The 27,965-nt window shown below is 36.0% G+C and overlaps 1 protein-coding gene across 7 annotated transcripts in view; it reads left to right on the top strand.

Annotated features, from left to right (window-relative positions):
- The window catches only part of ANKRD12 (ankyrin repeat domain 12), a 94,870-nt gene that overhangs the window by 34,779 nt on the left and 32,126 nt on the right, over nucleotides 1–27,965 (top strand). For 5 of the 7 annotated variants that reach the window (XM_088130597.1, XM_088130600.1, XM_088130596.1 and 2 more), the window contains 2 exons: nucleotides 2,940–3,076; nucleotides 19,858–20,005. In XM_088130597.1, coding sequence (XP_087986723.1) covers nucleotides 2,990–3,076; nucleotides 19,858–20,005 — 235 coding nt within the window. In that variant the 5' untranslated portion in view covers nucleotides 2,940–2,989. Of the gene's footprint in view, nucleotides 1–2,106; nucleotides 2,571–2,939; nucleotides 3,077–19,857; nucleotides 20,006–27,965 lie in introns of those variants that run through there. The other 2 variants (XM_088130598.1, XM_088130601.1) reach the window with 2 other exon arrangements.

The raw sequence follows: 27,965 nt of genomic DNA, 5'->3' as shown, positions 1-27,965 counted from the left end.
ACTGACTCACACTGTCTTTTGTGAAATTAAGAAATGGAAGGTTTACTCAATTTGAAACTGACTTCTCATTTTAAACTTTATTACCAGTTTCTTTAACAAAAGATATAGCAACCTGAATAGTTATTAGAAGAACAGAGGCTGTTAAGTTCTTATTAATGTGTTGCAGGAGCAACATATTTAACATATTCTCAGAGTGAACTCTTGCTTGCTTCCTTAAAATATTCTGCATCATATGAAAGGGATCTACAACTATGCAGATTTCTTTTTGTAAAAAAGAAAGACAGACTATCCAGAATACTTAATTGTTGAAAAACAAAACATGGTTTATGAAAACTCACTTTTTTCCTGTTTCAGGTTGAAGAAGTAAAAGGGGATTTTTCTATTCCTATATACCTGTAATGAAGTTAAAAAATGATCTTTAGCCAGCTGGAAAAGGTTTTCTAGTTACTCAGGATAATATCAAAATCTTAAGAGAAAATCAGATCTACGGAAAAAAATAATACATTGTCACTTAGTTTATCTAATAATTTACATAGCACTGTGTAATTGCACTGTGTCCATTTTTACTTTTAATTCTTTAATAGTGTACTTTACTATTGCTGGCAAACATACCCTATATGATACAGCTTGAAATTGAATTGCTGAGCAAATTCGTAATTATGAGGATTGCTAACCACACAGGAAGCTCTAACATACATGTAGTCCTCACTTAAGAACCACAATTGGTACCAGTGACTCTGTCACTAAGTGACTTGGTTGTTAAGCAAGACATCACGTGACCGCAAGGGGGTTACAAGTTCACTTCCGCTGCGGTCATTAAGTGAATCACCCACGCTCATTAAGTGAGACATCATGTGACCATGACTTGCGATTTTACTGCCAGCTTCTCTATTCACTTGGCTTGTTAGAAGCCTGCTGTGAAGCATGCAAATGACAATCACATGATTGTGGGACACCGTGATGATCATAAATGCCAGTCAGTTGCAAAGTGCCCGAATTTCTTTTCTTTTCTTTTTAACAGTAATTTTATTAAAAATTATAATTACAACAAAAATCTAATACAAACTTTAAGAAAAAGAATTAAAAAAAGAAGGTGCAGGAAAAAAGAAGAAAAATAGAAAAATAGAAAAGAAAGAAAAAATAAAAATATGGAAAAGGAAAACAAATATATAAAAAAATGACTTCCCCCTTTATCACAAGTAGAAATAAACAAATCCTTAAAGCCTCATCATTTCAGTCCTGATGTCAGCAAAAGTCCATTAAGGGTTACCAGAGATAACAACATCTCTATTTTAACCTTGATCAAATAAACCAACTATATATTCCTTCCTTTTACCTCTAACAATTTTGATCTTTAGTCCCTTCAAATAATGTCCTAGAACTTGATTTCTTTCTTTTTTTTGTCCTTTCTCAAAAAAATCTTCAAAGCTTTAACAAGCCTTTTTTGTAAATCCAATATAATAAAATTACCCAAGTCACCCTCTTGGTTTGCTATTTGTATATCTCTCTTAATTATTAAGACATCAACCAGTTTCTTTTGTATGTCCAGTATGATATCTTTTTCCATGTAATTCTTGTAGTCTGTTATTTTTAAATCCACTTTCAAATCAGTCTCAGTCTTGTTCCTCTTCCATAACATCTTTTAAACACAGTCTGTGTATGGAGGCAGACACTCTTAAAATTAACTTCTGGGTCCATTGTTCAAAAATATCCTTCAGTATATCCAATATTAAAATGTTTTGCTTCATTCTGTATTTGTAGTTGAATTTAAGTGTTCTTCTCCTTTAATTGTAATTCTTAGTTCCTTTGAGTTCCCTCTGGTGTCCAGTTTTTAAAGTCTTATCTTATTATGTCTTTTTTTAAAGAATTCAAAACAAAAGCATTTTCCCATAGGAAGGATTCTTTATAAATAATTCCAAAATCTTATTTCAAATTTATCTGGACCCTTAGTCTGTTTGTAACTTTCTAAAATCAAAGTTTTAATCACCCTTTTAATCCAAAAAAAAAAATTTTTTTAAGTCCTTAAACTTGTATTTAAAATTTCATTCACTAAGGATTGAAGGAAACTCACCCAGTGCTGTAAAACCTATTGATCCAAAGGTTCCTAATAGTTGAAAAGCAGTTAGCAAGCAATTTCTGAAAGTGCTTAGAAAAGGAAGTATGTGAACCCAGTGGTTTGAGCAACATGGCTATTCCCTTGTCTCCCAGAGCTCTAAACCCCTGGGAGACCACTGTCTTGTGTTCTCTTCACAAGGAGCAACTGCCTGGAGCACTTGTGGGCAATCTCAAGTCCTCTAATTGTCCGGAGAGGAATTATCAAAGAGCTGATCTACTTGCTGGCTTTTCATTCTGCCACGGTCGTCAGCTCCACTTTTTTTGGAGCTGTCTACAGTCCGCCATTTCTTCCCCAGGAGTCACAAAGTGCCTGAATCTCAATCACGTGACCACGGGAACGCTGAAATGGTCATAAGTATGAGGATCAATCTTAAAGTTATTTTTTCAGTGCAGTCGTAACTTCAAACAGTTACTAAACAAGGCAATCGTTAAGCGAGGACTACCTGTACATGCTGGTTAGTAATATATGGATGTATGTGTGTATAGTTTATGATGCTACATTAACCCCCAATATTTTTATTAAGCAGCTGAAAATGATCATGGACTGAGTCTAATTCTTTGAGTATTGCCAGAGAGAATGCCAGTCACCTCATCTCCACCATTAACACAGGGGGTTGTTTTTCAGGTCATTATCTCTATCAGATGAATAAGGATAACAGAAACATATATCTACTATATTTATGTTTATAAGAGCCTTGATGTAATTTAATTATACTACTAAATCTAAACAATTCCATAAACAGTGTATTTCTTATCTGTGTAGCTGAATAATTTCATACATGCAGGTGATTATTTTTATTTCTTTTTCTTTTTTTACTTGGCAGATACATAATGAGCATATTGATGCAAGATAAATTTAGTGAACAACTATAAAATGCCCAGGTTTGGGTCAACAAAGACAGTTCAAGTTCAGAATTCTGTCAGCGATAGCACCATGGTGGAGAAACCAACTGGAAGAAAGGTATAAAAAGAAACTTGATTAAGATTACATTTTAGCTAATTTATGGAAATATAGAACCTTTGTGAGTCAAAAAAAAAATTAGTTGAAGAAACGGTTTTTAATGGTACCAAAGAGAGCTGTTGTAGGCACTTGCTAAAAGAAACCCTACTCCTTTGATAAGTTGTTATTGCTTATTGTAATTTTTCTTTTTATAAAACATTTCAGTGCATCGTATGTAATAATTGGTGAAATTGCTTGAAGGTAAACTTGCTCCTTCATGCAGTATACTGAAGATGATGTTTCATAGCATTAATTTTAATGTTTAAAACAGCAATAATATAAGGGTGAGATGGGGAATTGTAGTATAGGAATTACCACTTCCTATGCTATCTCAGCAAACACCAGCCAGTGTGAAATATTGGAAGAGGAGAAAAATTATGAAACAACTTGAGATTTATTTTTCTCAGGAAAGATTTTGTCAAAAGCAGGGATCACTGATGAGTCATTTCCTGTCTGTGGAGGGGAGGTCTGCAGTATTTGTAATCCCTGGAATACTCATTCAGGAACAATAGGTTCATAGTTTTAATATGTGGTGAAGCTGAAATGTTTAAGATATTTAACTTTTTTTCCAAGAAGGATTCATTATATAATATTAATACTTGCCTAAGTGAATTTTAATTTACTTTATTCTCATTAAGGTTTCAAAGGGAACCATAATTTGATAAAATAATTTTTGTTGTTTTAAATAATGTTAGTTTAATAAACCAGTCCTGAACTAAAGTTGATGGTGTTTCCACACCAACATTTGTAACTGAAACTCTTATTCTGTGTACACTTTTTATGGAGAATTACTGGTTGGTATTTTCTGTTCCCATGCATACATTCCATTAAAAAATATTCTTCCCATTTCAGTTTCCCTGAATTTGTGCATATCTTTGGCCCTGAATGTTATCAAAATTTCATGTAGATCCTACTGACAAAGTTATCCAACATGAAATGTGCCAGTATCATTCTCCCCCCCAACTTCAAGCAATTCAATTAAAGGGATACCTATGGTCAGCTGTTTTGATACTTCATTAAATAATCAGTGCTGATATGGGCCAGCTCTGCCCTTTGTAAATCTCACAAACTTTAGCTTATGTCATTAACAGTGAGATTCTTATCAGATAGATTATAGACCATGTCCTGCTCAAATGAAATTTCTGAAGACTTCTATAAAAGTCTTCTAGTCTGGAAAAGATTACAAAAAAATATGTCTAAAGCTCTGGGGCTCAACTGATTCATAATCAGAGACAGTCTTGAAACATGGAACAATAGTGAATCTTCCCAAGATTGTGGTTCTGTCAAAACCATTCCAAGTTGCAGCATAGAATCATACAGGAAATCATGAGGCATGACAAAACATTCAGAGATCTGCAGGCCTTTTGTTTTCCGTTTGTGTGTGTGTGTGTGTTGGGATCAAAACATAGGAGTTTTAGAAAAAAGCTTGTTCAGTTTGGTTTTTGTATGTGAGAAGGGCCTGTATGGAGTCATAGGATCTTCAGACTCCCTTTGGGTGAGAAGTTGTGGTGAAAGTAACAGCAGCAGCAGCAGCAGCAGCAAAGCCTGGCAGCACAGAGTGTTGGGCTGGAGATGCTGTCATTCAGCTGATGAAGATTTGGTTTTGTGCTTGTGATAGCAATAGAGATAGCTACATTTTTCTTCCAGATGGTGGTGGCACATTTGGCTGGGCTGGATTCCTCTTGTCTTCTTGAGAGGCAACAATGGTGTCAATCTGGGGATACCCTCACTTGGTGTTCTGGAGAGTGTGAGCACCCAGGAAATAGTACTGAGAGACAACAGGAGCAGGTGATGACTCACTGGAGGGCAGGACTGCTGTAATGTTGCAGTACCTTTCATGCTGGTAGTACCATCTTGCCTGGTACATACTGCAGTGGGACTAAGGGGAACTGGAGTGTGTATTATTTGTTCCGACACTCCACAGTTCCAGAATTTGCCATCTGTGTGTTCAAAAAATGAGCTGTGGTTACATATAGAACTTGTGATCTGTGCTGAAAATAGGTTAGTGGTAAGGATTGAGGGTCTGATGATGACTGTAAATGTTTACTCTGGTGGGTGATAGTGACTCTCCAGTTTTCCCAGCTCACTGCTTGTGAACATGATTTAGGCCTCAGGCTACTCCAGTGATTGAAAGGGAGGACAGAGAGTGGCATCCTTTTGGTGTATGGATACTAACGAGGTAGGTAGGCTGACTGTTGAGACTAGAGATGCTGAGTGCTGAGTAGAAGGTCCCAAAGAACTGGTTAGACAGCTGGGGGATAGTTATATGATCAGAGTGTGAGTTGAGTCCCTTTGGGAGGGAGAGAGGACATGGTAGGATTAGTGTGTTGAGGGTAGGGGCAGGCTGTAATATCGCCATGGTGATGGGCAAGGGAGATACAGTGGGAGATGGATCAAGTTACTGTCAGGGAAGGCAATCTTGACATCTTATAGAGATTCTGCATTCCAGCTCTTGTGCTTAGGCCCAGTTCCCAGCCTTTGGACCTTCAGTGTCCCAGGCTTTGACTGTTTTGCTATTGAATGTCAGGTTGATATGTAATAAGCCGTCCTCTTCCATGAACTGATAGAGAGGGATCCCCTCTTGGAAATATGCTGACTTGGGTTTTAAGTGTGGCCCAATCCCAGTGCACGGACAGGGAGTAGCTATTGGCATCTGAGAGACCCTGGTGGCTTTTAGGCACTGCTCCATAGCTAAATGGTTATGAGTTTCTACTAGTGAGATTGGGCTCTAGGGGTCAGATGGGACTGCTGTTACTATACCAGCCTTCCTGCTATGTTGCAGCCTCCGTATCTGAGCTGCTTGAGACTGTGGCTGGGTTGGCAATGGAGTTCCCCAAACTGATAGTACTGAGCAACTTCCTCTTCTCTGGGCACGAGTTCAGAAGCGGCTTGGGAAAAGAAAAGAAAAGAAAAAGCCAGTTTGGTGTAGTGATTAAGGTAGCAGGCTAGAAACTGGGAGACCGTGAGTTCTAGTCCCACCTTAGGCACAAAGCCAGCTAGGTGACCTTGGGCCAGTCACTCTCTCTCAGCCCTAGGATAGAGGCAGTGGCAAACCACTTCTGAAAAAACTTTGCCAAGAAAACTTCAGGGACTTGTCTAGGTGGTTGCCAGGAGTCAACACTGACTTGAAGGCACACACACACACAGGAAAACCCCCCCCCCCCAATAACAGTGATCACACACTACACCTAGTTTTTATCTTGGGGCAGTGGCATTGATCTCAAGTTGAGGGTTGTTACCATCATTCCCTTGTCATGGTCAAATCACTCTTTGGTAGCCTTAGAGTTTTCTGCAGCTGCTCCTTGCTACAGGGAGGAAGAATTAAGTTTGCCCAGGTGTCTGATAGACCTCCTCGGGTTTTAAAGAGAACTTGGGCTTGTTCCTGAGACTCTGATGCACATTTCAACTGAGGTGTTAATCACCACCTGGAATGAGGTGGAAGGGGTGACAGCCTTGGAACAGATTGTACTTGTATGGACTTTCTCTGTCCATGCATTCCAGAAAGTTCTCTTGTTTTCAGGGGCATCTGGGAAGGTGAAGCACAGAAGAAGACGAAGCGCAAATCTGATAAAGTACAAGTAAAAACCCTTTCCTCATGATTACCTTAAGGGTTATTTTGGACCTAATCTTGTCCAATGGAGAGGAATAAGTCAGTGAATTGAAGGTACCAGGCACCTTGAGAAAAAGTAATCACATCAGTGGAAGGCAGGTGGAACTTTACATCTAGTGGTTGAAATGGAGTTTTCCAAAAATGTGACATGAATTTAATAGCAAAAGCTGTTCAGCAGTGGAACTGCGCCTTGGGAGGTGGTGAACTTTCCTTCAGTGGAGGTGATAAACAGACTGAATGCCCATCTGTCACGGATGTTGTAATAGTGGATTGGCGGGGGAAGGAGGGGGAGTGGATAAGGAAGAAATCTAAGGAGATGGTGAACACATTATCTTCAGAAATTAAAGATTCATGGAAAAAAATATAATAGAACAAGCTCGGTTAATATATATAAGCAGTTAGAAAGGAAAAGGAGAGCTTGATATTTTAGAAACTGACAAAATATCAACCCAGAATGTATTCTTAAACAAAAATATTATGAATTTGACAAAAATGTTAGGTTATTCAGAAATAAGTTTCAACAAGCAAATACACACACACACACACACACACACACACACTGTTCTTCCATACCTCTCCTAAAATACAAATCCTTCAAATATCAAGGAATTATTGTCACTGAAAACATGAACAAACTGTTTAATAATAATTTTATCCAAATGTGGAAACATTTTTTAAAAAGAAATGAAAATCTGGGTAAGAAATATTGAAATATTCTGGGTCAAATTGGGTCAGTTAAAATGATGGATCTTTCAAAATTAATTTTTTTTATTTCAAACTCTTCCAATAGAAGTGCCAGATAAAATATTAACATAATGGCAAAGAAAAATCAAACTTTTTATTTCAGTACTAAAAAAAAAAAAAAGATCATATACAGTATAGACCTCAGAAAAAAGGAGGGTGGGAAATTCCATTTTGTAAATTATATTATCTGGCAGCATATTTGGGATATATTATTCTTTCACACTGAAAGATCCAACAAGACAATAGATAATTAGAAAATATACAGGACACAAATCTATAAGCCAGATTTTTTTTCACAAAATAATTTATAAAAATAGGTAATATAAATTCTATGTTCTCAAAAGCTGCATTTCAGGTTTGGAAAAAAAGATATGCAGCTTTGATAGAAGGCTAACACCTTTACTGGTATATTCAGTATTTTATAATCAAGATAGATCAACTCAATTGAAGCCTTGGAAAGATTTCAGTGGCAACAGAATAGGAGACTTCTACAATAATTAGACACTACATAGTAAAGAAAATAGGTTCCCATCTATCTTGGCTAACGTGGCTCCGACTTAAATCCTTTTTTTTTTTAATAAGAAGGATATAAAAGAGTCAGCATCTCATTGTTTAACTATTTTTGAAAAATTAATTATTAATTACCCTTCTCAACTCAAAAGAACAATCTCAAAAATTTATAGATTTTAATTAGAATTGGAGGTGGGTGACTTCCATAGGCTTAAAAGAAGCTTGGGATACAGATTTAGGAAAACAACTGAAGGAAAAGAAATGGCAAACTAGGTGGATTTTTTTTTTTTTTAATCATCTTCCATATTAGAGATGCAGTGGAAGTTACTACATTGCTGGCATTAACTCCAAATATATTAGCACAAATATCTTAAAATTATTGGAGGGATTACACTCAGAAGGGAATATTTTTTCACATGTGCTGGACTTGTGAAAATGTGGTGCCTTATTGGAAGATAATATTTAAAGAAGTTAAAGTAATAACTAAATAATAAACAAGAAGTAGAAAATGTACCAGAGTTGGGATTATTACACATTTTTCAGGCAGATAACTCTAAACCAAACAAAAAGGAGTTTATTGTTTTCTTACTCCTGGCTGCAAATTTAATAACTGCTCAAAAGTGGAATTTTTTAGATGATTATCACTAATATGATAATGTTAATATCACTAAGTATGGTAAATTGCTCTTATGAAAAAAGTTACAGATAAAATTCAATTGTTAATTTCTCAGAGGGATGAATCACATTTTTATTGGATCTGGAAAGATTATATGTTATGCTAATAATAACTTTGATAAATTTGGCATTATATGTAAACTATAACTGAATATTGAAATATATTGTTCTGGGCTGGGTTTTGTTTTTGTTTTTTTGTAATTTTTGTTCTTGCCTTATGGAACATTAAAAATAAAAATAAAAAACATGCTATATATCAGGTGGAAAAGCACAGTTTGGTTTTTAAAAAATTCTTGGCCTCTGAGGGCATGGGGGCATGACCACTAATATACTAACATCACAAGGGTGGGCAGGGCCAAGATATTTAGTCTGTTCAAGGAGAGTTGGATGTGGGGAGGGGTTTAAAGCATGAAATAGTTTATGCTACACCTCACAAACATTGTAGCATACCCATTACACTCTGTGTTTTGGCCAAAAAAAAAAGAAAAAAAAATTACATTACTGATTTTGAAATAATTGGGAACAACAGTGTGATTTAGGAATACACTGAGACATGGAGCTGGAGTTGCATGTGGTCCCTAGGGTTAAAGTTATCCACCCCTGCTATATATGGAAACAAACCAGACATTTTACCAGGAGTCAGCATTTTATGTTTCTGAATATACTGGGTAGCTATCTTTCTAGATGATTGAGATAGATGGTTCAAGAAAACAAACAGTTATGAATAGACAAAAGTTAAGAGAAACAGAACCAAACATTTGATAAGCTGAGATTTTGCTCAGGCTAGGGCATTAGAATAGTTTGGTTCTGAATAATGAGAAGATACTTAGGAAGGTTTTGACTCTATTCATATAGATCTGCTTAATGAAAATTGTACTACAAGAGTACGCAACTAAAATGTTCACATGATTTAGTGTTGGGAATACTTTAGGATTGGGCTATTTGTCTCATCTTGGCTCTTGATGCCTACTGTACAGATTTTTCTCATAAATTAGGCTGCTGTACAGTGGCTCAGCTTTCAGTTTCTGAGAAATGATAGATAATTCCATGGGAACAGATCCCTTTAGTCTAACAGAGGTTCCCCGATTGAAGACACACATATCTTACCTTATGTTCATCAGTGTTGTGATGCATAACTAGGTTCTTCTGCTTTCCTCTGGATCATCATTCTTCCTAGCAGCCTAACAGAGTGATCAAGGAAAAATACATGACATGGTTTAGCATGAACACAGAGCCAGTATATTTTAGCTTCTGAATTAATGTGTTAAAAAATGTTGTTGTAAATTGTTGCATTCTAATATTCCTGTGTTATCCAATTTTTTAAAAAAATAATACATTGCTGTAATAAAACATAATTTTCATAGCTAGTCTACTGAGTATAAATAGGGAATTTTTTCTTGAGGCTTTTAAGACCTATTGTGCCCAAACCCCAAAAACGTTCTGCTTGCAGGTTCAGCATGTTTTATTGCTTCTGCATTGTGCAACTGAGAGATTGTGTAACTGAGAGGGAATTGTCCTTTAAGTCACTTTTTATATGAAGAAAGCCAGGTTTTTCCCCACTTTGGAGGCTTGGTTTGAATTTCTGACCACAATAGTGTTCGTCCATAAACTATCCTGAACAATAAAATAATCTAGTAGCAGTTTCCTATAAATGTATATTAAAAGAAAGTCCTACAGAGTATATCTGTGCTTATTCTGTAACAAATGTTATGGAGTTTCAATCTGAATCAGCGAGGACATTTTTGATTGATATGACTGCACTGAAAGCTTACTTCTGAATACAGGTAGTCCTCAGTTAACAACAGTAATTGGGACCAGAATTTCCGTTGCTAAGTGATGTGGTCATAAAGCATGTCACGTGACCACATTGCTTAGTGATGGCACTCCCCATTGCTGTTGTTAAGTGAGGATCATGGGTTGTTAAGTGTCAGGCGGTTTGCAAGCAGGCAGGTAAGGCACAGCGTGAGCATGATGAGGCTGGGAGTGGCTGCTGCCAGGCAGGGGAGGGTGTGAGAGTGGCTGACGTGCAGCAGCATGAGCACAATGGGGCCAAGAGGATGCACAAGTGGCCTGCAAGGCATGGCGCAAGTGGGGCCAGGGGTGGCTCCTGCCAGGCAGGGAAGAGTGCACAAGTGGCCTGCATGGCAGGGCCGGGGTAGCTGCTGCTGGGCAGGGGAGGATATGAACGACTTGCCAGAGTGACTTGAAAGCTTCCCTGCTTGTGGGAAGCCAACAAGGAAGGTTGCAAATGGTGATCACGTGACCATGGGACACCGCAACTGTTGTAAGTACAAGTGGGATGCCAGGTGCCCAGATTGTGATCACATGACCGTGGGGGTGCTGGGATGGCCAGAACTTCAAGGACCAGTCATTAAGTACCACTTGTTCAACGCCATTGTAACTTCAAGTGGTTCCTGAACGAGTGACCATTAAATGAGGACTACCTGTTGTTATTAATTTAGCTATGGGAAGGACATTTTCTGATGGAAAGAGGCATATAAATTGTAGCATTTTATAATTTCAAGGAATCCTTCCATTTTCATTGTCAGTTATAATAACAGTCCATGTCCAGATAAAGCAAAAATAAACAAATGAACCTTTAGACACTGTCCTTACCAAATTATTTATTTACAAGGCATACATGGAGCTTTACATGGTAAGTTAGGCAAAAGATAGAGCTGAAACATGGAGAGTTTATCTAATTATAGCTAGGTGCAACCAGTTAATCAGCCAAATCTTCCATTAGATAAATCTGATTTATAAAAGAGTTACTTAAATGTATGTAAATTTAAATTCTAGATTTATGAACTTCTTCTGTGATAGTAATAATATGAAAACTGAGTACAGGCATTCCTTTCATCTCACTGTTGCCTCATCTCAGCAGCAATGTATTGTCAAGAACTTCTGCAATATAGTACGTAGGTATGGCATAATGTCCTAGATGATTGTTTCTAATCTGTAGAAAATCTTACATCTGTGTGAGTTCAGCCATTTTCAACCTTGCGCCCTCCAGATGTGTTCCACTCCTATAAGCCTCAACCAGCATGCTATTAGTCTACTTGTGTGTCATGGTGTGTAATTTATGTGCCTAGTAAACGATCATACCTTTTAAAGATTTGTTAAATAGCATAAGTGAATGAGGTTTCCTTGCCATTATTTCCTGTAATAGTGGCTTTTGGACTTCGAGGGATTTCTTGAAAGAAATATATTAATCTGTATACTATAAGAACGTTTAAAACAACAACAACAGTCTTGCTCCTGATAATAAAACCATAAAGAACAGTTTACTGCAATTAAGCTATGGAACATTTTCGAGAATTTGTAAAAGAAAGGGATGTAAATTGTCTTGTTGAATCCCGGACAGAAATTTTTAAAAACTAATGATGACTAGAGGGCCGGATGCCACTAACGTGATGATGATATTAAAGAGGAGGAGAAGTAGGAGGAAGGCCTATCCTGGATGGCTTGAATTGCACCTTGAATTGCACTTGGAAGCACATTGGCAACCAACGCAGCTCATGGAGTAGAGGTGTTACATGTGCCAAATAACCGGCGCCATTTACTACTTGTGCTGCCGCATTGTGCACCTGTTGAAGCTTTGGAATGCTCTTCAAGGGCAGCCCCATGTAGAGCACATTGCAGTGGTTCAGACAGGAGGTCACAAGGGCATGAGTGACAGTGAGCAGGGCTTTCCGGTCCAGGAACAGGCGCAACTGGCACACAACCCAAAGATGTGCAAAGGCCCTTCTAGCCACAGCTGCCACCTGCTGTTAGAGCAGGACCAGTTAACACAGGAGGACCCACGGATTGCACACTGGGTCTGTCTGAGGCAGTGCCGCCTCATCCAAGACCAACAATGGAAGGTCCCTGGCACTAGAAGGTCCAAACATGCAAAGCCATTCCGTCTTGCTTGGGTTGAGCTGAAGCCTGTTGCACCCCATCCAGACCCCCAGGTTACCCTCTTAACTTTAGGATTGCTTTCCTGAGAAGAATTCTTTCCATTCATAGAACAAATATTTGGAACTAACTCATTAATGGCTTAGTTCTGGAAATCAGTTGGTATCAAGAATAGATATAAAATCATTTAAATTTAAGGAAATTAATGAAATTATAAATTAAATGACATTATTAAATTAATAAAATAATTATTACCAAGCTTAGGTAGGAAAACATGGAAATGAAATAATATTTTCTTCCTAAGTTTTAGTACAAAGTGTTAGAGGGTACAATATATACAAGAGTAGTGTTGCTTAGAATGTGAAGTCAGAAACCACATATCTGTTGATCTAAATTGGCACTTATGCTTGTCTCTTCAGATTGGTCTTTTTAAAATATATAGTTTAAAATATTTATCTGATTTATACTTATTTATACTTCTTAGAATCAACTGGTTGGGAAACAATTTATTTTGCCATTTACCAAAGGTATTGAAATATGTCAGTAATACTATGAATATGTAGCTGTCTTTCTGTCCTTGATTCTTGCCTTGAGATAAATTGCTCAGACTACTGGATGTATTTTAAGCTGACCTTATTAATTTATTAAAGTACTTTTTGAGGAACCAGTGATAGTTGTGCATACTTCAGAGACAAAAAAAATGAGAAAGTTCAGAATTCCATAATTTACATATGAGCCCTGCATGTGCCTTTACAGACAAAAAAGATGGAATTTAATTATTTGAATTGCTATCAGATCCATACTCCAGGAAGAAACAGGAAGTCTACTTAAAATAACCCTTATTTTAAAAATTCTGAGATTAAGTAATGGATATTCTTAAATATAAGCTGGAAATAACTAGCAGAGGAAATCAGTTCAACTTATTTAAAAACAGAGCAGTATCACATTAACTGCACATTGAGGTCAAGATTGTTGAACTGGAAGCAATTATAGTGGCAGCACTGAATGTATTGGGTTATTGGTAAGAACCTCTTACATGTTCTATACACTGGTAAACTTAAGACTAATAGAATAGAAAGCTAGTTGAGGAGGTAGGTGATGCTGCCTGTCATCCATGTAGTTCTGAATTGAATAATGAATCAAGTCCATCCCATCCTATACCACTTCTGGGCTCTTCACTGTCTGGCATGGCACTGCCATATCTAGTTTCTTCTCCCCTCCCCCCATTTTTGTGCTTTGCCAACAATAAACATTGGCACTACTGAATTAGTTTAATTGCGATTATGTACTCTTGCAATCCTAACTTTATCTTCTAGACTTCTGTCTCTAGTAAATTCCAAAATTGCTAGTAGTTAAAAACATTTTTAAAAGTAAATATATGCTGCCAAAACCTTTTGGATGTAAACCTTTTTAAAGGAAATGGGCACCGTTATAATGCTATTATTTAAACTTTTCTTTGAAGCTCATGCCTTGGCAACCTCTTTATTCTACCATGTCCTTATGACCATTCCCTCATTTTATCCTCAGACAATGAATGAGACAAGTCTAAGACATCTGTAACTGTTCCAGTTGTAAAGTAGTGCTTTCTCCCTCAAGCTGGCAGCAATCTGAGATACCTTCAAAGTGTGTAAAATCTAAATTTTCCTTGGATTATTCTGTCTGCAGCACAATCAGGTCATTTATAGGGGATGGAAATAGCCCTCTATCTATTGGCTGTTTCAGGCTGGTGTGGGCATGTCCCCTGTCTTTGGATCCTGAATGCTTTTCTTTGCTGTCATTTTTTCCTTTGGGAGGAAAGTGCTGAGCACAGCTCCTGATTGTTGCTGTATCAACAGCCCCCTGCAGCATGCCAAACAACTTAGTAGCTGCCAGGGGAAATACCACAGTAAAGTAGGAGATCTGGGCCTCTTAAAGAGCTCTAACAAAACAATCCAAACACACAGCTGATAGGCTCAATAGGAGAGTACATAAAATGAAAGAACTGCTCCTACTTCACTGAGCAACTCCTTATCCCATCACCTAGCTGTTTTGCTAGCTTATTTTGAGTATGACTTTTGTGCTTGTTCAAAAGAGGGCATCCAGTTAAACCTGTACAGGAGGATTATGCTGAAAGTCAATCAGTCTAATGTTTCTTGGAATTTAATCATAATGTCATCATTTGATTATAAAGTAGCTCTGAAGGCTGAAAGCGCATGCATGGTGAATTGGAATCAGAGAAATACTTTTGAGTAAATAAATTCTGGATTAGATTACAAAATTATTTCTATTCATTTTTATCTAGAAGATATTCACTTTTCACTATTCACTTTTCTCTTTCCTCTGTGGTTGTGATGCACCTTGTCATAAAACAATCAGAGAAATCAGTGGAATTTCTGAATGCAACCAACAGGGCATGATTTTGCCAAAACTGAAGTACTGATTTAGTTACATAATTTATAAATGAATGGGACATATTGATACTTTTAAAATTGAAAATTATGTCCATAGAACTGAGTCACTTGCATCAGTTTCAGTTTTCTTGAAATTAAATAATTTTACTTCTTGCCGAGGCTGAAATTGATACTTACTTGAGAGTTAGCACCCTGTAAGTTTACTCAATCAAGGGCACTCAGATCTGCATCCTTTATGTTCTAATATTTCTTATTTCTATTCTTATGCAATTCCTCCTGCTTCCACGACACTATTTTAAAGGTATTCTTTTCAACCATGCCATTTCAAGGGGCAGTTTGGCACTTTCTGGAAGTAAACCTCTGAACTGGAAGCAGTTTGAGATGTCCTGGACATAGCATTCCATATGAAATATGTGTGTTTGGACCTGGACACTTCCTGGGACACCTTGAAGTGCTTTCAGTTCAGAGGACTTACTTTAGAAAAACACCGAAGCAGTCCTGGGATGATTATATTCCAGAGGGAAGTCAGCATAATCTGGTGGGGGAATGGATCATTCCAGAATCCTCTGTAACATTCTGCTCCCAAATAAGTGAGTTTTGGAGATCCCAATACTGTAGTTAGTACATTTAAGTGTAAATAGAGGATGATAACTGCAGCCTACCTGCATTTATTCAATATCAGTAATATAGCAGGAATCATGTCTTAAGGACATATTTGAATTGGTGAATTGATGAGATGGCTACATTGTTTTTAACATCAGTTCTCTCCACTATCTTGTTAATAATAATATTGCTGATGTTTTTTAATTGTAGTTATTTTTAACATTTGGATTTTATTATGGTTTTTATTGTAAGCCACCTAGAGTCACTTTATTGTGGGATGGGTAGCTATATAAATGTGAGAGATAAATAAATAAATATTTAAATAGCAGGATAATAAGTTCTAAATGTTGGAATTTACCAATGTATATACATCAAATGGCTAAAACATTTTGTTTTGGGAAAAATAAGCTCTGTGTTTAAGATTCTAAGTAGGGATTAGATTCAGAAGTGTGATTTTCTCTATTTCATATCAGTGTTTCAAAAGAGTTTGCTCTCATGCATTAACACTGTCTGCTTTACAGCAATAGCTTTTGCTGTCTGATATAGCATGTCTTCTTTGATTTATTCCCAATGTTTTTCTGTATTCATCCTGGTGAACTTTTGAATACATTAACTACTTCGGTGTGGGAAGGCTGCCAAATGAATGCTAGACTCCCACCATCCATGCATCAAAGTTAATGAAGAATGTATCCTGTCATTTCAGAGAACAATTGCCAAATTCAGAACACTTCTGGAGATGGCTGGATTTATACATAAAAACCAGGAAATGCCCCAGAATTTAGTAGAGGATATTGCCAGCTTGAGTTATAGTAGCTCCAATTCTACTAAGCATAACTTTAGGTTCAACCTCTGTCTTGGCTGTCTTATAAGATGCCACCAAAGTAATAATAGAGATTTCTGTATTATCAGTCTTAGGTGGCATCCCACTTGTTGAATTTGAAGTTTTGCCTAAAATTATTAAGTACTATACAACATGTGAAGTTTCTAGGCCAGTTACTACAAGCCCTAAATATAGGGATGATAGGAAAAGAAAAGCCAGGTGCATTTTGACCTTTGCTGATGATTGTGTAGAGAATTATTTTATTAATTCATTAAATTTGTACTCTGCCACAATCAAACACTTATCAGCAGTTTCAGTGGAAAAAGCTTGTCCACTTAACTTTTTGCTGCTCTAAAACAGGATGCTAGATTTGCAAGATGTGAAAGAAAGAGCTGGTTTGGGTCTTCCCAATTTGAAATTGTACTATGTAGCTTGCTGTTTAGTATGGCTTAAAGAATGGATTACCTTGAGAAATGAAAAACTATTAAATTTGGAAGGTTATAATTTGAGATTTGGATGGCACGGATATTTGTGGTATGATAAAGTCAAAGTTAACGTGGACTTTAAAAACCAGTATATTAGAAGATCTTTATTAAAAGTTTGGACTAAATGTAAACCACTTTATGCCCTAAGATGCCGATGTGGACCTCTGTACAAGAAGCATTTTATAGAACTGAAACAAGAGATAAAAATAAATGGATGAGATATAAAGACTTATTAGAAAAAAAACAAGGAGAATATAAAATCAAATCAAAAGAGCAATTGGTTTTAGAAGGACATACTTTTCAATGGCTTACTTATTTGCAATATAAAGAAAAATTCAAAATTGATAAAAAAGAATTTGGATTTGAACAGAATAAATCAGAATTTGAAATTCAACTATGTGAAACAGATGAGCACTTAATAGCAAAAATGTATAAATTATTGTTGAGAAAAGAAATGGTTGAAGAACAAGTTAAAGAATGCATGATTAAATGGGCAAAAAATATTGGACATAATATACATATGCAGCAATGGGAAAATATGTGGTCTAAAGGACTAAAATTTACTTTATGTTATAATTTGAAAGAAAACTTTTATAAAATGTTGTATCGATGGTATATGACACCCCAAAGATTATCAAAGATGTACGGGACAATCTCCAACGTTTGTTGGAAATGTAATCAACAAGAAGGGTCGTTTTACCATATGTGGTGGACATGTAAAGTTGCAAAGAAATTTTGGACTCAAATACAAGCTTTGATGCAGAGCATACTACAGATACAGGTTCCATTTAAACCAGAAATATTCCTGTTGGGGATAATGGACTTTCAAATTGGAAAGCATCTTACCAGAATTACTCAATATGATTACTGCAGCAAGACTTTTGTATGCACAATTTTGGAAAACCCAGACACTACCAACAGTACAAGAATGGTTGCTAAAACTGATGGGAATGGCAGAAAATGATAAACTGACTTGTTTACTAAAAGAAAAATCAAATAATTATTACCTTAAGGAATGGAAACCATTGATGGACTATTTGCAAAATGCAGGCGGGGCGAAGCTTACATGGGGATTTGAAGATTAGATTATAAATGTAATGGGATATGTTTTGACAAAGAATTATTCCTACTAAATGCATTAAAAACTAGCACCGATGACATTCTTATTACTCTTAAGACCAGAGATAGATTGGAAGCTATCTATTTTCTATGTTTTTCTTTCTTTTCTTTACTTTATCTCACTTTTTCTTTTCTTTTTCTTACAATTTGTATTTTTCATTTTCTTTTTCATTTCTAACTTTTAACTTTGTAATTTTAAAACTTTAATAAAATATTATAAAAAAAATAAAACAGGATGCTAGAGAGAAGGATAAAATATAATTCACTGTTTTTCTCTCTGGGTATATATTTATTTATTTATTGTATGGCACATTCACATTGCAATTCAGTAGAATAAAACACAAGAGATAAAATACAAAATATGAAATATAAAATATAAAATATAAAATTATAAACATATGTCTAGATTACAAATATAATTTTTTACTTCATTTGTCACAGCCAGGAAATCAACAAAATCTCCATTATAGGCTCTATTTTGGCACTCTGTCACTATATGTTGGATAGTTTGTTTTTCAGCCCTATAGTCACAATTTGGCAATCTTATTTTGCCCCACTTATAAAGGGCATCTGCATATCTACCATGCATTATACCGTGCGAATTCTGTTCAATGTTATCCATATCGCATGAGGCTGGTCAAATCCAGATGGTTTTTCTGAGATGCAGAGCAAGCTTCGACATTGGGGGGGGCAATTTTCTAGCCAGTACTGTTTCCACATGTTGTGGATATTAAAATCATCTTCTACAAGTGATTTAGCAGTTGAAATGGCTGGGTGTCTAGATCTCAGCCTGTTTCACTCCAGGCAGATTGTGTCACTCAATATTGGTAGCTGGGGGTTATCAATAATCTTCCGGTATTCTTGAAGGAGAGCATTTTTCCGTCTTACATCCGGGGGTGGTATATGACTCAAAACAGGCAGCCAGTATGTGGGAGTAGATCATATTGTCCCACTGACAATATGCATTGACTCATGCAGTTGTGCATCAATCCTGCTTGTATACATATATACACCATTCTGGGTGTATATATGTATACAGAATAAGTGTGTGTGTTTTTCTCCATCTGCATCTATAATTGCATTATATCTTTGTGAAAAAAGCACCCCTTGATTATTTGCTCAGTCAGTTACTCAGGTACTTTCTGTAGTGCATTATGTGTATTAGTGTGATGGAATGGCTTGATGAAGGCCGCACTCGGGAGATAAGCATTTCCTTAGCCCCAGCAGGAGCGTGGGAAGATTAGAAGATGAGACTGGCACCACCCTAAGGAATTCACGGTGTTTTGGCTTGCTGGCTTGGGAAGTTTAGATTCAATCTGGAGAGATTCTGTCTTGGAGGTGGAAGCTAATAAATGCAACAGAACTGTATCTGTACTGTCTCGTGGAGTTCTTTGGGCTGAACCTGACAATTAGAACACACAGACTGACATACCTGAAAGATTCAAGGAATCTTGAATCAGTTTAGTATATTCTATTAATTTTTTCCTTCTGAATTTAATAAAATATTTAGATGTAAGTTGACCTAACTAATAATTTGTTCCTAGAATTTTTCTTGAGATAAGGATATTTGGAATAGTTTCTTTATTTAATTATTCTATTTATTCTAGCTCAGTTTTGCACAATGCCAATTATTTTATTTTTTATCAATAAAAAAATAGAAGTTGGGCTCTTTAGTGTTATATTACAACTATATTTACAAAAGTTTCACAGTAAAGTCTAATAATCCTACTAAACTGTTGTAAATTAAGGAATAGTTTATAGGCAAAAATGTTGTTGGTTAGCTGAGTTGAATACTTTTCATGGAATGTACTTATTTTGAGGATGATGTTTAATATCAGTCTTATGCAAACATTGTACTTATAACATAGTATACTTTTTGTTTATATTAGAGCAAGGACAAGATTGCCTCCTTCAGCAAAACTGCAAAAGTGGATAGGAGTGATGTGGGAAAGGAGATGAAAGAAAAATCTTCCATGAAACGTAAACTTCAGTTTAATGTTAGTCCATCCAGAAATGAAGATCGAAATTCAGATACAGGTAGAGCCCTTTTTGTTTTATTTTCTCTTTTCATCATGCTTCTGATTTTGTTAACGTTGGTTTGTCACAAAATATGAAAATTAATAGTGAAATATTTGCTTGTATCCCATTTTGTTAGCCATTAGTCCAGCAAACTGATTATCTTAAATCATAAGGGAACCTATTAAAACATTTCAGTTTGTACAATTCATAGCAACTCTACCTGCTATGCATCTGTTTTACAGTCAGCTTGATAGCAATATTTTGTGTGGGCATTCCTATTATGTATTCAAGTAAACACATACCCATACATGTCTATGATAAGCACAATTGCTTATTGTAAGTGATGTGTCGGTAGGGGAAGAGAATCAAATTGATAAAGAGCATGGGCAGATATTTTCTTGCAAATTAACTTATTGCTATGTAAACATAGAGGGCACAAATTTAAGCATCTTTAAATCCCACTTATTTAAAATATAGAATTAAATACATCTTTAAATTTCTCAGCTGAAAGAGCTTAAAATTTTCATTTGAACAGGCAGTGTACTAAAAAATGATGCAAATGTGCACTGCATTAATTAAATTACATATTACATTGTTTTAAAATGTCTAATGACCATGCTCTTTTAGAGTTTGTATTTTCTTTTCAGTGAACTATTAAGGATTTCTCCTTGATCCTTAAGATGTCTTAGTGCCTGCCTGATTTTTCAGCTATGTTAGTGTCTAAGGGAAAGTAGCAATATTTAACTTCAGTACAGTGCCATATCTTTACAAAAACACTTCTAAAGCACACTTGATTCCTTGTTGACTTAATTAATATGTAAAATGAGTCAAACACGTACATGTTATAGATCACAGAAAGCACTCCTCTATGGGATTATAACTCATTACAAAATAATGTGGTCTAAAAGGAGCTTCTCTGAGATAGTTTTTTTCATTGGTTCGTCTCCTCCTCTCCCTGCCCCCTCTGGTTCTCTAACACTAAATTGACAGTATAGGAAAAAATCACCAAGAAGCAATTATTCTTCAGAAAGCCATAGAATAAAACTATTCTGTTTATTCTAACAGTCACTCAAGAGTTATTTATACGAGTGAAATCCAGTAAGTTCATTTTCATGGAGGGTTTCAAACAGCTTCCTTCAGAGGCACTAGGATCACCCATCTGTTTAAAGATACATTCATATCATTTTCTCAGGTTTCATTCTTCTGACAGTTTTATCTAGCCAGAAAAAACAAAATCAAGAACACAAGCAGTCAGTCTCACTCTCTAAACATTATGTTCTTATATTTAAATTTGCATACATGCTGAAAAGTTGGTTGGTTGGTTGATTGTTGACTTTTTGTATTCTTCTGGGTTACATTTTGCTGGAAGATTGCTTCTACATATTATCCTGTTTCCCGTGTAATTTAGCATTACACGGAGCTAGTAAAGATAATCTGGGGATTTATGCTGAGTATGATCAGTAAGATGATACTCAGCTTCTATTTCGTGATCCTAAAAGTAAGGATTTTGAATCAGCATGAATGAAAGTTTGGTGGTGTTTTGTTTTTGTTTTTTTTGATATGAGGACAATAAAAGTAAAGATTATTTAGACAGTTATGAATTGGGAGATTTGATGATTTAGAAGTATATGTTGTTTAAGGGTTCACATTTCCTTTGTGCAACAGGTTTTTAGAAATACTCCTAGTAATTTATTTATTTATATTTCACATTTATCACCGCCCATCTCACTGGAAGTGGCTGTGGGCGATTTACAGTAAAAGAATATTAATTAAAATACAATATAACAAAATTCCTACAAATAGTAAATATCTTCCAAGATATTGATGGTAAACTAAAAATTATTAGGCTCGGGGAGCATCTTCAAATCATCAGCCACTCCCAGGGTTGGTTATATCTCTTCTCGCCCCATGCAAGTTGGCAGAGCCAGGTCTTCAGTTCTTTCCGTAAAGCCGGGAGGGTGGGGGCCCACCTCACCTCTGGGGGGAGAATATTCCATAGGGCAGGGGGAACGGCAGAGAAGGATCTCCTCCTGGGCCCCACCAGTCAACATTCTCTTGCTGACAGCGTCCGCAACATAACCCCTCTTTCTCTTTCTCTCTGTATGTACGTGTGTGTGTGTGTATGTGTATGTCTGTGTGTGTACACACACACACACATATACATACATACATACATATATATACATACTATATATATATATATATATATATATATATATATATATATATAGTGTCCAGGAGTCCTTTTTACCAGTTGTGTCCTTTCCTGAGAGAGAAAAAAAGTCATACTCTCCTCTTTTTTCATGTCCTTCTATCTACCTACTCAATAAGCCTGTTTTAAGACACTCCATAAATTTGAATTGATTCACAATTGGGATCTTCTGACTGGACTTGCTAGATTGGGTCACTTTACTTCAACTCTTTACCAACTGCTACTGATTACTAATTTGCTTCCAGGATTAATTCAAAATACTGGGTTTGACTTTTAAAACTCTGAACAGGGTGGGGCAAAAATATCTCACTGACCTATAGTATTATAAGTCTACCTAAAAAGAGTTGTTTTATCTGATTGTTTGGTGTAATTAATTATATTATTTTCAAGTGCTATGTAGAAAGATAGAAATATTAGACCTTAAAGGAGGGCTAAAGTACACCTTCTGAATGTTATCTCATTAAAAATGTTCCAGACCCTTTTGCCTAGGCAACAGTTATTGCATATATCCATCAAGATCATACAGGTAGTCCTTGCTTACCAACTGCCTCGTTTAGCAACCATTTGAAGTTACAACGGTATTTAAAAAAAAGCTTTGTGACCAGTTCTCGCATTTATGACTGTTGCAGAATCCCATGATCACATAATGCTATTCGGCAGCTTTGCAACTGGTACACATTTACAACCGCCACAGCGTTCTGCGGTCACGTGATTGCCATTCGCTTGCTTCTCAACTGCCTTGCAACAAGCAGAGTTAATGGAGAATGCAGAAGTAAAATTGTAATTTGCGATCACGTGATGTTTCACATAACAACCATGGCAATTCACTGAATGACCAAATTGGAAGTGATATTGTAAGCCCATCACAGTCACATGATGTTTTGCTTAGTGTCCGCAGCACTTTGCAGTGGAGATGCCAGTCCAAATTGTGGTCATTCAGTGAGGACTACCTGTATTCACATTCCTTACTTATACTTCCTAACCTCCTCTTCCCTGCAGTGAAACTGGCTAATGAGTCTCTCTGAGACTCTTGCTTTCTTGATTATGAGCTACTGTTAGGAGCTTGACAACAAGTAAGATTCCTAAATTCATTCACTGGTTTTTAAACTGTAGAGATTATTCAGATGAATATTTGCATAGGATGTACCAAACAGTTCACAGTCAGTTGCCAAGCCTATAGTAGGCTATATTGATTTCTCACAAACAACATTTTCAGACAACTGGTAGTAGAAAAGCCCAACCATCAGGGAATTGTAGCCCAGATTTGATCTTGCCATTTATTCTCCACTACCATCAGAAATGTTGTCAATGGAACTATTATTCCAGTAGTTCAGGGGTTCCAGCTCCTTAATAAAACAGAAGTAGAATAAGCCCTGTCAAGAAGGAAAAGACCAAGAAGTGTTGTATCTCTCAGTTCATGAAAGGGACATGTGCAAAACTAATATGCCACCCAGAGTCACCCGTATGCTGCCCAGAGTCACCCGTTGGGGGGAGATTGGTGGCATACAAATTTAATAATAAATAAATAAATAAGTATAAATTCTAGAAATCATATCCTTGAGGCTTTCAGACTCAACACTGGAGACTGTCTCCAGCATAAAAACAGGATATAAGGGGATCCTTAACTTGCATTTGTATCAAACACAAGACTGAAAGTTTGTTGGATAGAATGGCCAGCAAGAGATATGGATATTCCTGCATATCAAATCTGTGCTTCTGCTATGTTGACATATTTAGCAAACATATTTGGGAGATTCATTTTTTGCAATGCATTTATGTATGTCTTTGTAATATGTGACAGAACAGGATATTTTTTATCCAAGATCAAGTTCTGGATAGCTGATATTTTCCAGAAATCTGTTAGTCAGCCAAAGTACCTTCAAGGCAAAAAGTTTCAGTGTAACATCTTAGTTGGGAAAAGTAGTAAAATGGGGAATACCTATGAAATATTTAATCTTTATTTCTCTTAACTCATGTATTGCGTTTGCACAGCCTAGGACATGAAAAACTGTGGTTCTAAAGCTGTTCTGATATTTCAGTTATCCTTCAACTCAATTGCTCAGACATATAGTATAGAAACTGGTAAATTTTCATTGCTTTAGAAGTGGGTAAGCATAAGAAATCACTGATTAGTTGACTGGTTCTGGAGTAAAAGAAAAAGGCAATTCCACAAATAAATCTGCATCTGGCGAGTAAAGATTTTCAAGTATGCTAGGATATAACCTGTTATTTAAATGAAATATAAAGAATGCTGTAAATATGAAGAATGCTGTAAATATGCTTTATTTATTTAGATTATTTATATGGCTGCCCAGTTTGAAAATAATGATTCTGGGAAGCTTAAATATGATTAAGAACAGAGAAACCAGTAACAAAAGGCACAAAGTACCACAATATAGAATAACTGGGTCAAACCAAACATTCCAATTCAAAATCATTTCAGGACAGGGTGATCCAGGAGGGACATTTACCTAATACACAGGTGGGCATATAACTCTGAGGACCCTGTTTACTTGCTCAGGACCTTCAGGTTTGAACTCTTCCCAGGTAATCACAGTAGACTGTGCCTCAGTTACTTCCAAAGGACTTGCACAGTGGATTCTACTCAGAACAATTCTGAATGAGTTTGAGACAAATCCTAAGAACAGTTTTCAGAGTAGGCTTGCAGATATTCCTCTGGCCCCTCCTTCCCCAGGAGGGATTAGGGCACCCTAAATATGGTTGCTAGACAGCTATCTATGATGCAATAAGAGTGGGAAAATACTTACATTTTGTCATTATTATCACTACAAGGTAATCCTTAAGAAAGGCTCTTACCCATGCTGAATTGGATTCACTCTTCATTTTCCTCCAGTAGCACTTTAGGTATCTCTTCTGTTTCATCTCCTGGAGTTCCTCTGAAAACCAGGGAACTCTCCGGGATTAATGAGCGGAGAAGAGAGCATTTGCATAGCTGCAATCTGATCCAAGTCTTTTGCCACCCTGTCATTCCAGGAAGTGACCACCTTAGCTAATTTCTGAATAATACGTTCAGACAATGAGTCCTGCCACACAACAACCAGTTGGGAACATAAACCATTCCCCAAAATCTGTTGGGTATATAGACTTTTTCCAGTAGGAGGAAATCCTGCTTATCCTACAAAACAATTTCATTCTGAGCACTTTGAAAATCATGTTTCTGATCCTTTTTAAACTGTGTATCATGGGCAACCAACAAGAAGTATCCCTCCAATAGACAGGCAAAAGTCATAAGTATTATGCAGTCAGGCATGTTGCTCCCCTGTGTTATAGGGACCTAAAAAATTATTTTCTGGGGGGCTTGTTTGTGATATTCTCTGACATGTTGCCACTGCTTTGCTGCTATTCCTGTGAGCACCAAGAAAGCTTACAATATTAAAAATAGCATTTTTGCCATGTGGGACAGTGCTCATTAATGCAAGGGTAGATGACATGGTGCCCATATACCTCAGTGCCCCTCCAGATCACTTCTTTCGGTGTCCATCAATCTTTCTGTTTCACTAATTACTTAAATATATTTTAATTAGTAATATTAAATATAAAGCTTGTATGCTAGAAAGAACACCAGCCTATAGCACATTTTTGGGCTTCACAAAGGTCCCACTTGGTGACAGAATCCTGAGAGGCTAGTTTGCCTTGTTTGAATTTATGCCACACCCATCATGGCAATTATTTTTTGAATAGGCAGTTCAAAATGGTGTGGTATCCATTTTGTTAATGTATTTATCATATATTGTCAAAATTCCAAATATGTTCTTGGCCCAAAAAAGATGTCTACCCCAAGATTTATACCTAGATTGATGATGATAATGATGATATGATGGTGGTGGTGGTGGTGATGTGCCATCAAGTTGGTGTTGACTCTTAACGACCACATAGATAGATTTTCTCCAGGATGACTTCTCCTCAAGATCTTGCAATGTTGCACCAATCTGTCACTGTAATTGAGTCCAACCACCTTGTTGCTGGTCATCCTCTTTTTCTCTTTTCTTCCACCTAGAAGGAAATACCTAGAACTAATTGGACAAGTATCAGCATATATTTCCTATTATGCTTTCAAAAATGTAATTAGATTAGACAGGTTTGATGTAGTTTCTTGTTAGATTTCTAATTACTATAGTTTCCTGAACTGTTGGAACCTATTTTTGCATACAAGAAACACAGAAAAAATTAGAAGAACAATTGATATCTTTCACATGTCTTCTGCCCCATCAAGTGTCCTCTAAAAAAATTGGGTGTATAGCTGATTCCTGATTCAATCTATTAATACAGTAAATTTTACAGATCCCCATTTTGTAGACTTCAGATCCAGTAGTCAAAACTTCTGTACGCTATCCCCCTAAAAGACAAATGTGTTGCAGCTGAACTCCCAAAAAGGAACTTACATTTATGTTAAATTATGTTATGTTAAAATAATTTATTCCATAATTTGTAATAATAAATGCCATAAAACTTCATGAATGTTATAATTTGTGATCATTTGCATAATGATGTCTTTATACAAATTATTATTATTAGATTTTTATCTTGCCTTTTTTATATATAGCTCAAGATGGCGAACATATCTAATACTCCTGCTTCCTAATTTCCCCACAACAACAACCCTGTGAGGTGGGCTGGGCAGAGAGAGAATTATTGGCCCAAAGTCACTAAGCTGGCTTGTATACCTAAGGGAAGCCAAGAACTCACAGTCTCCTGGTTTCTAGCCTGGCACCTTAACCAGTACACCACATGGCTCTCTAATGACCTAAGTTGTCACAAATAATGTACTTTTAGATTTCATGGAGATTCAGAAGTAACCGAATCTCCTTAACGATTTGTTAAGATTTTGAGGTCTTCCTGTGTATATATTATCTTTAATTTGAGGTTTTCCTGTATTGTTTTCATGTATAATAGTGAGAGTTCACTTAGTAACATGCTTTTATAAGGGAAATAAATAAATATTTAACTGAGAAGAACAAACTACATTTAAAACCAAAATTAGTTTTGAGATGTGATTAAGATTCCTGTGGTCATGAATTATTTTTTTAATCATTGTATATGCAATTTAAAAAGCATATACATGCATTAACTTTTTCTCTCAGAAATGTATAATCGTTAATGTTTGCTCCCACTGAGTTGATAATGTGTAATATATTCTGAATATTGTGTAATATATTCTGAATATTTTAAAAACTTCAACTATGCCATAGAACCTCTTTACTTCACACTTCCGAGAAGATTAAAGCAGTGTATGTGAATTTCTCTGTATTGAATTTTAAAATGATCTTGGGTATAAATTTGATGGTTACTGGCCCTTTGTGCAGTTGATTGTTATCGTTACATTTTTTACTCACTTTAATATGACTGAAGGCAACATAATGTAGTGTTCTCATTTAGAAACAGAAGAGATCCAGAATGACACATACATGTTATATTTAGTTTCATATTCTTATTAAGTATCAAATATTTGTTGTACAATGCTTTTAGCTAATATTTACTCAACAGTTTGCAGAACTTTAAAGAGTGAATTAATTTGACCTTTCTTTCTTTGAATCTAGATTATTTTATATTGGGATTTAGGTTTAATTTTAATAAATTATAATTTGCATTTTGGATTTAATAAAATTATTTTTATGAAACAAACTATAAAGCACATTTTATAATATTGTTATGATTAAGCAAGTATGTTATAGTGGTTAAAATGTTGGATTAGGCCCATGGAAATCCAGGTGCAAGTCAACCTTCAGGTATGAAAATTCACTGGAA

Source organism: Python bivittatus, unplaced genomic scaffold, assembly GCF_059951505.1.
Source record: "Python bivittatus isolate LINGU-HERP-01145 unplaced genomic scaffold, Pbiv_v1 ctg000840_np1212, whole genome shotgun sequence".
NCBI classification, from domain to species: Eukaryota; Metazoa; Chordata; class Lepidosauria; order Squamata; family Pythonidae; genus Python; species Python bivittatus.
This window is presented reverse-complemented; position numbering and strand designations above follow the sequence as displayed.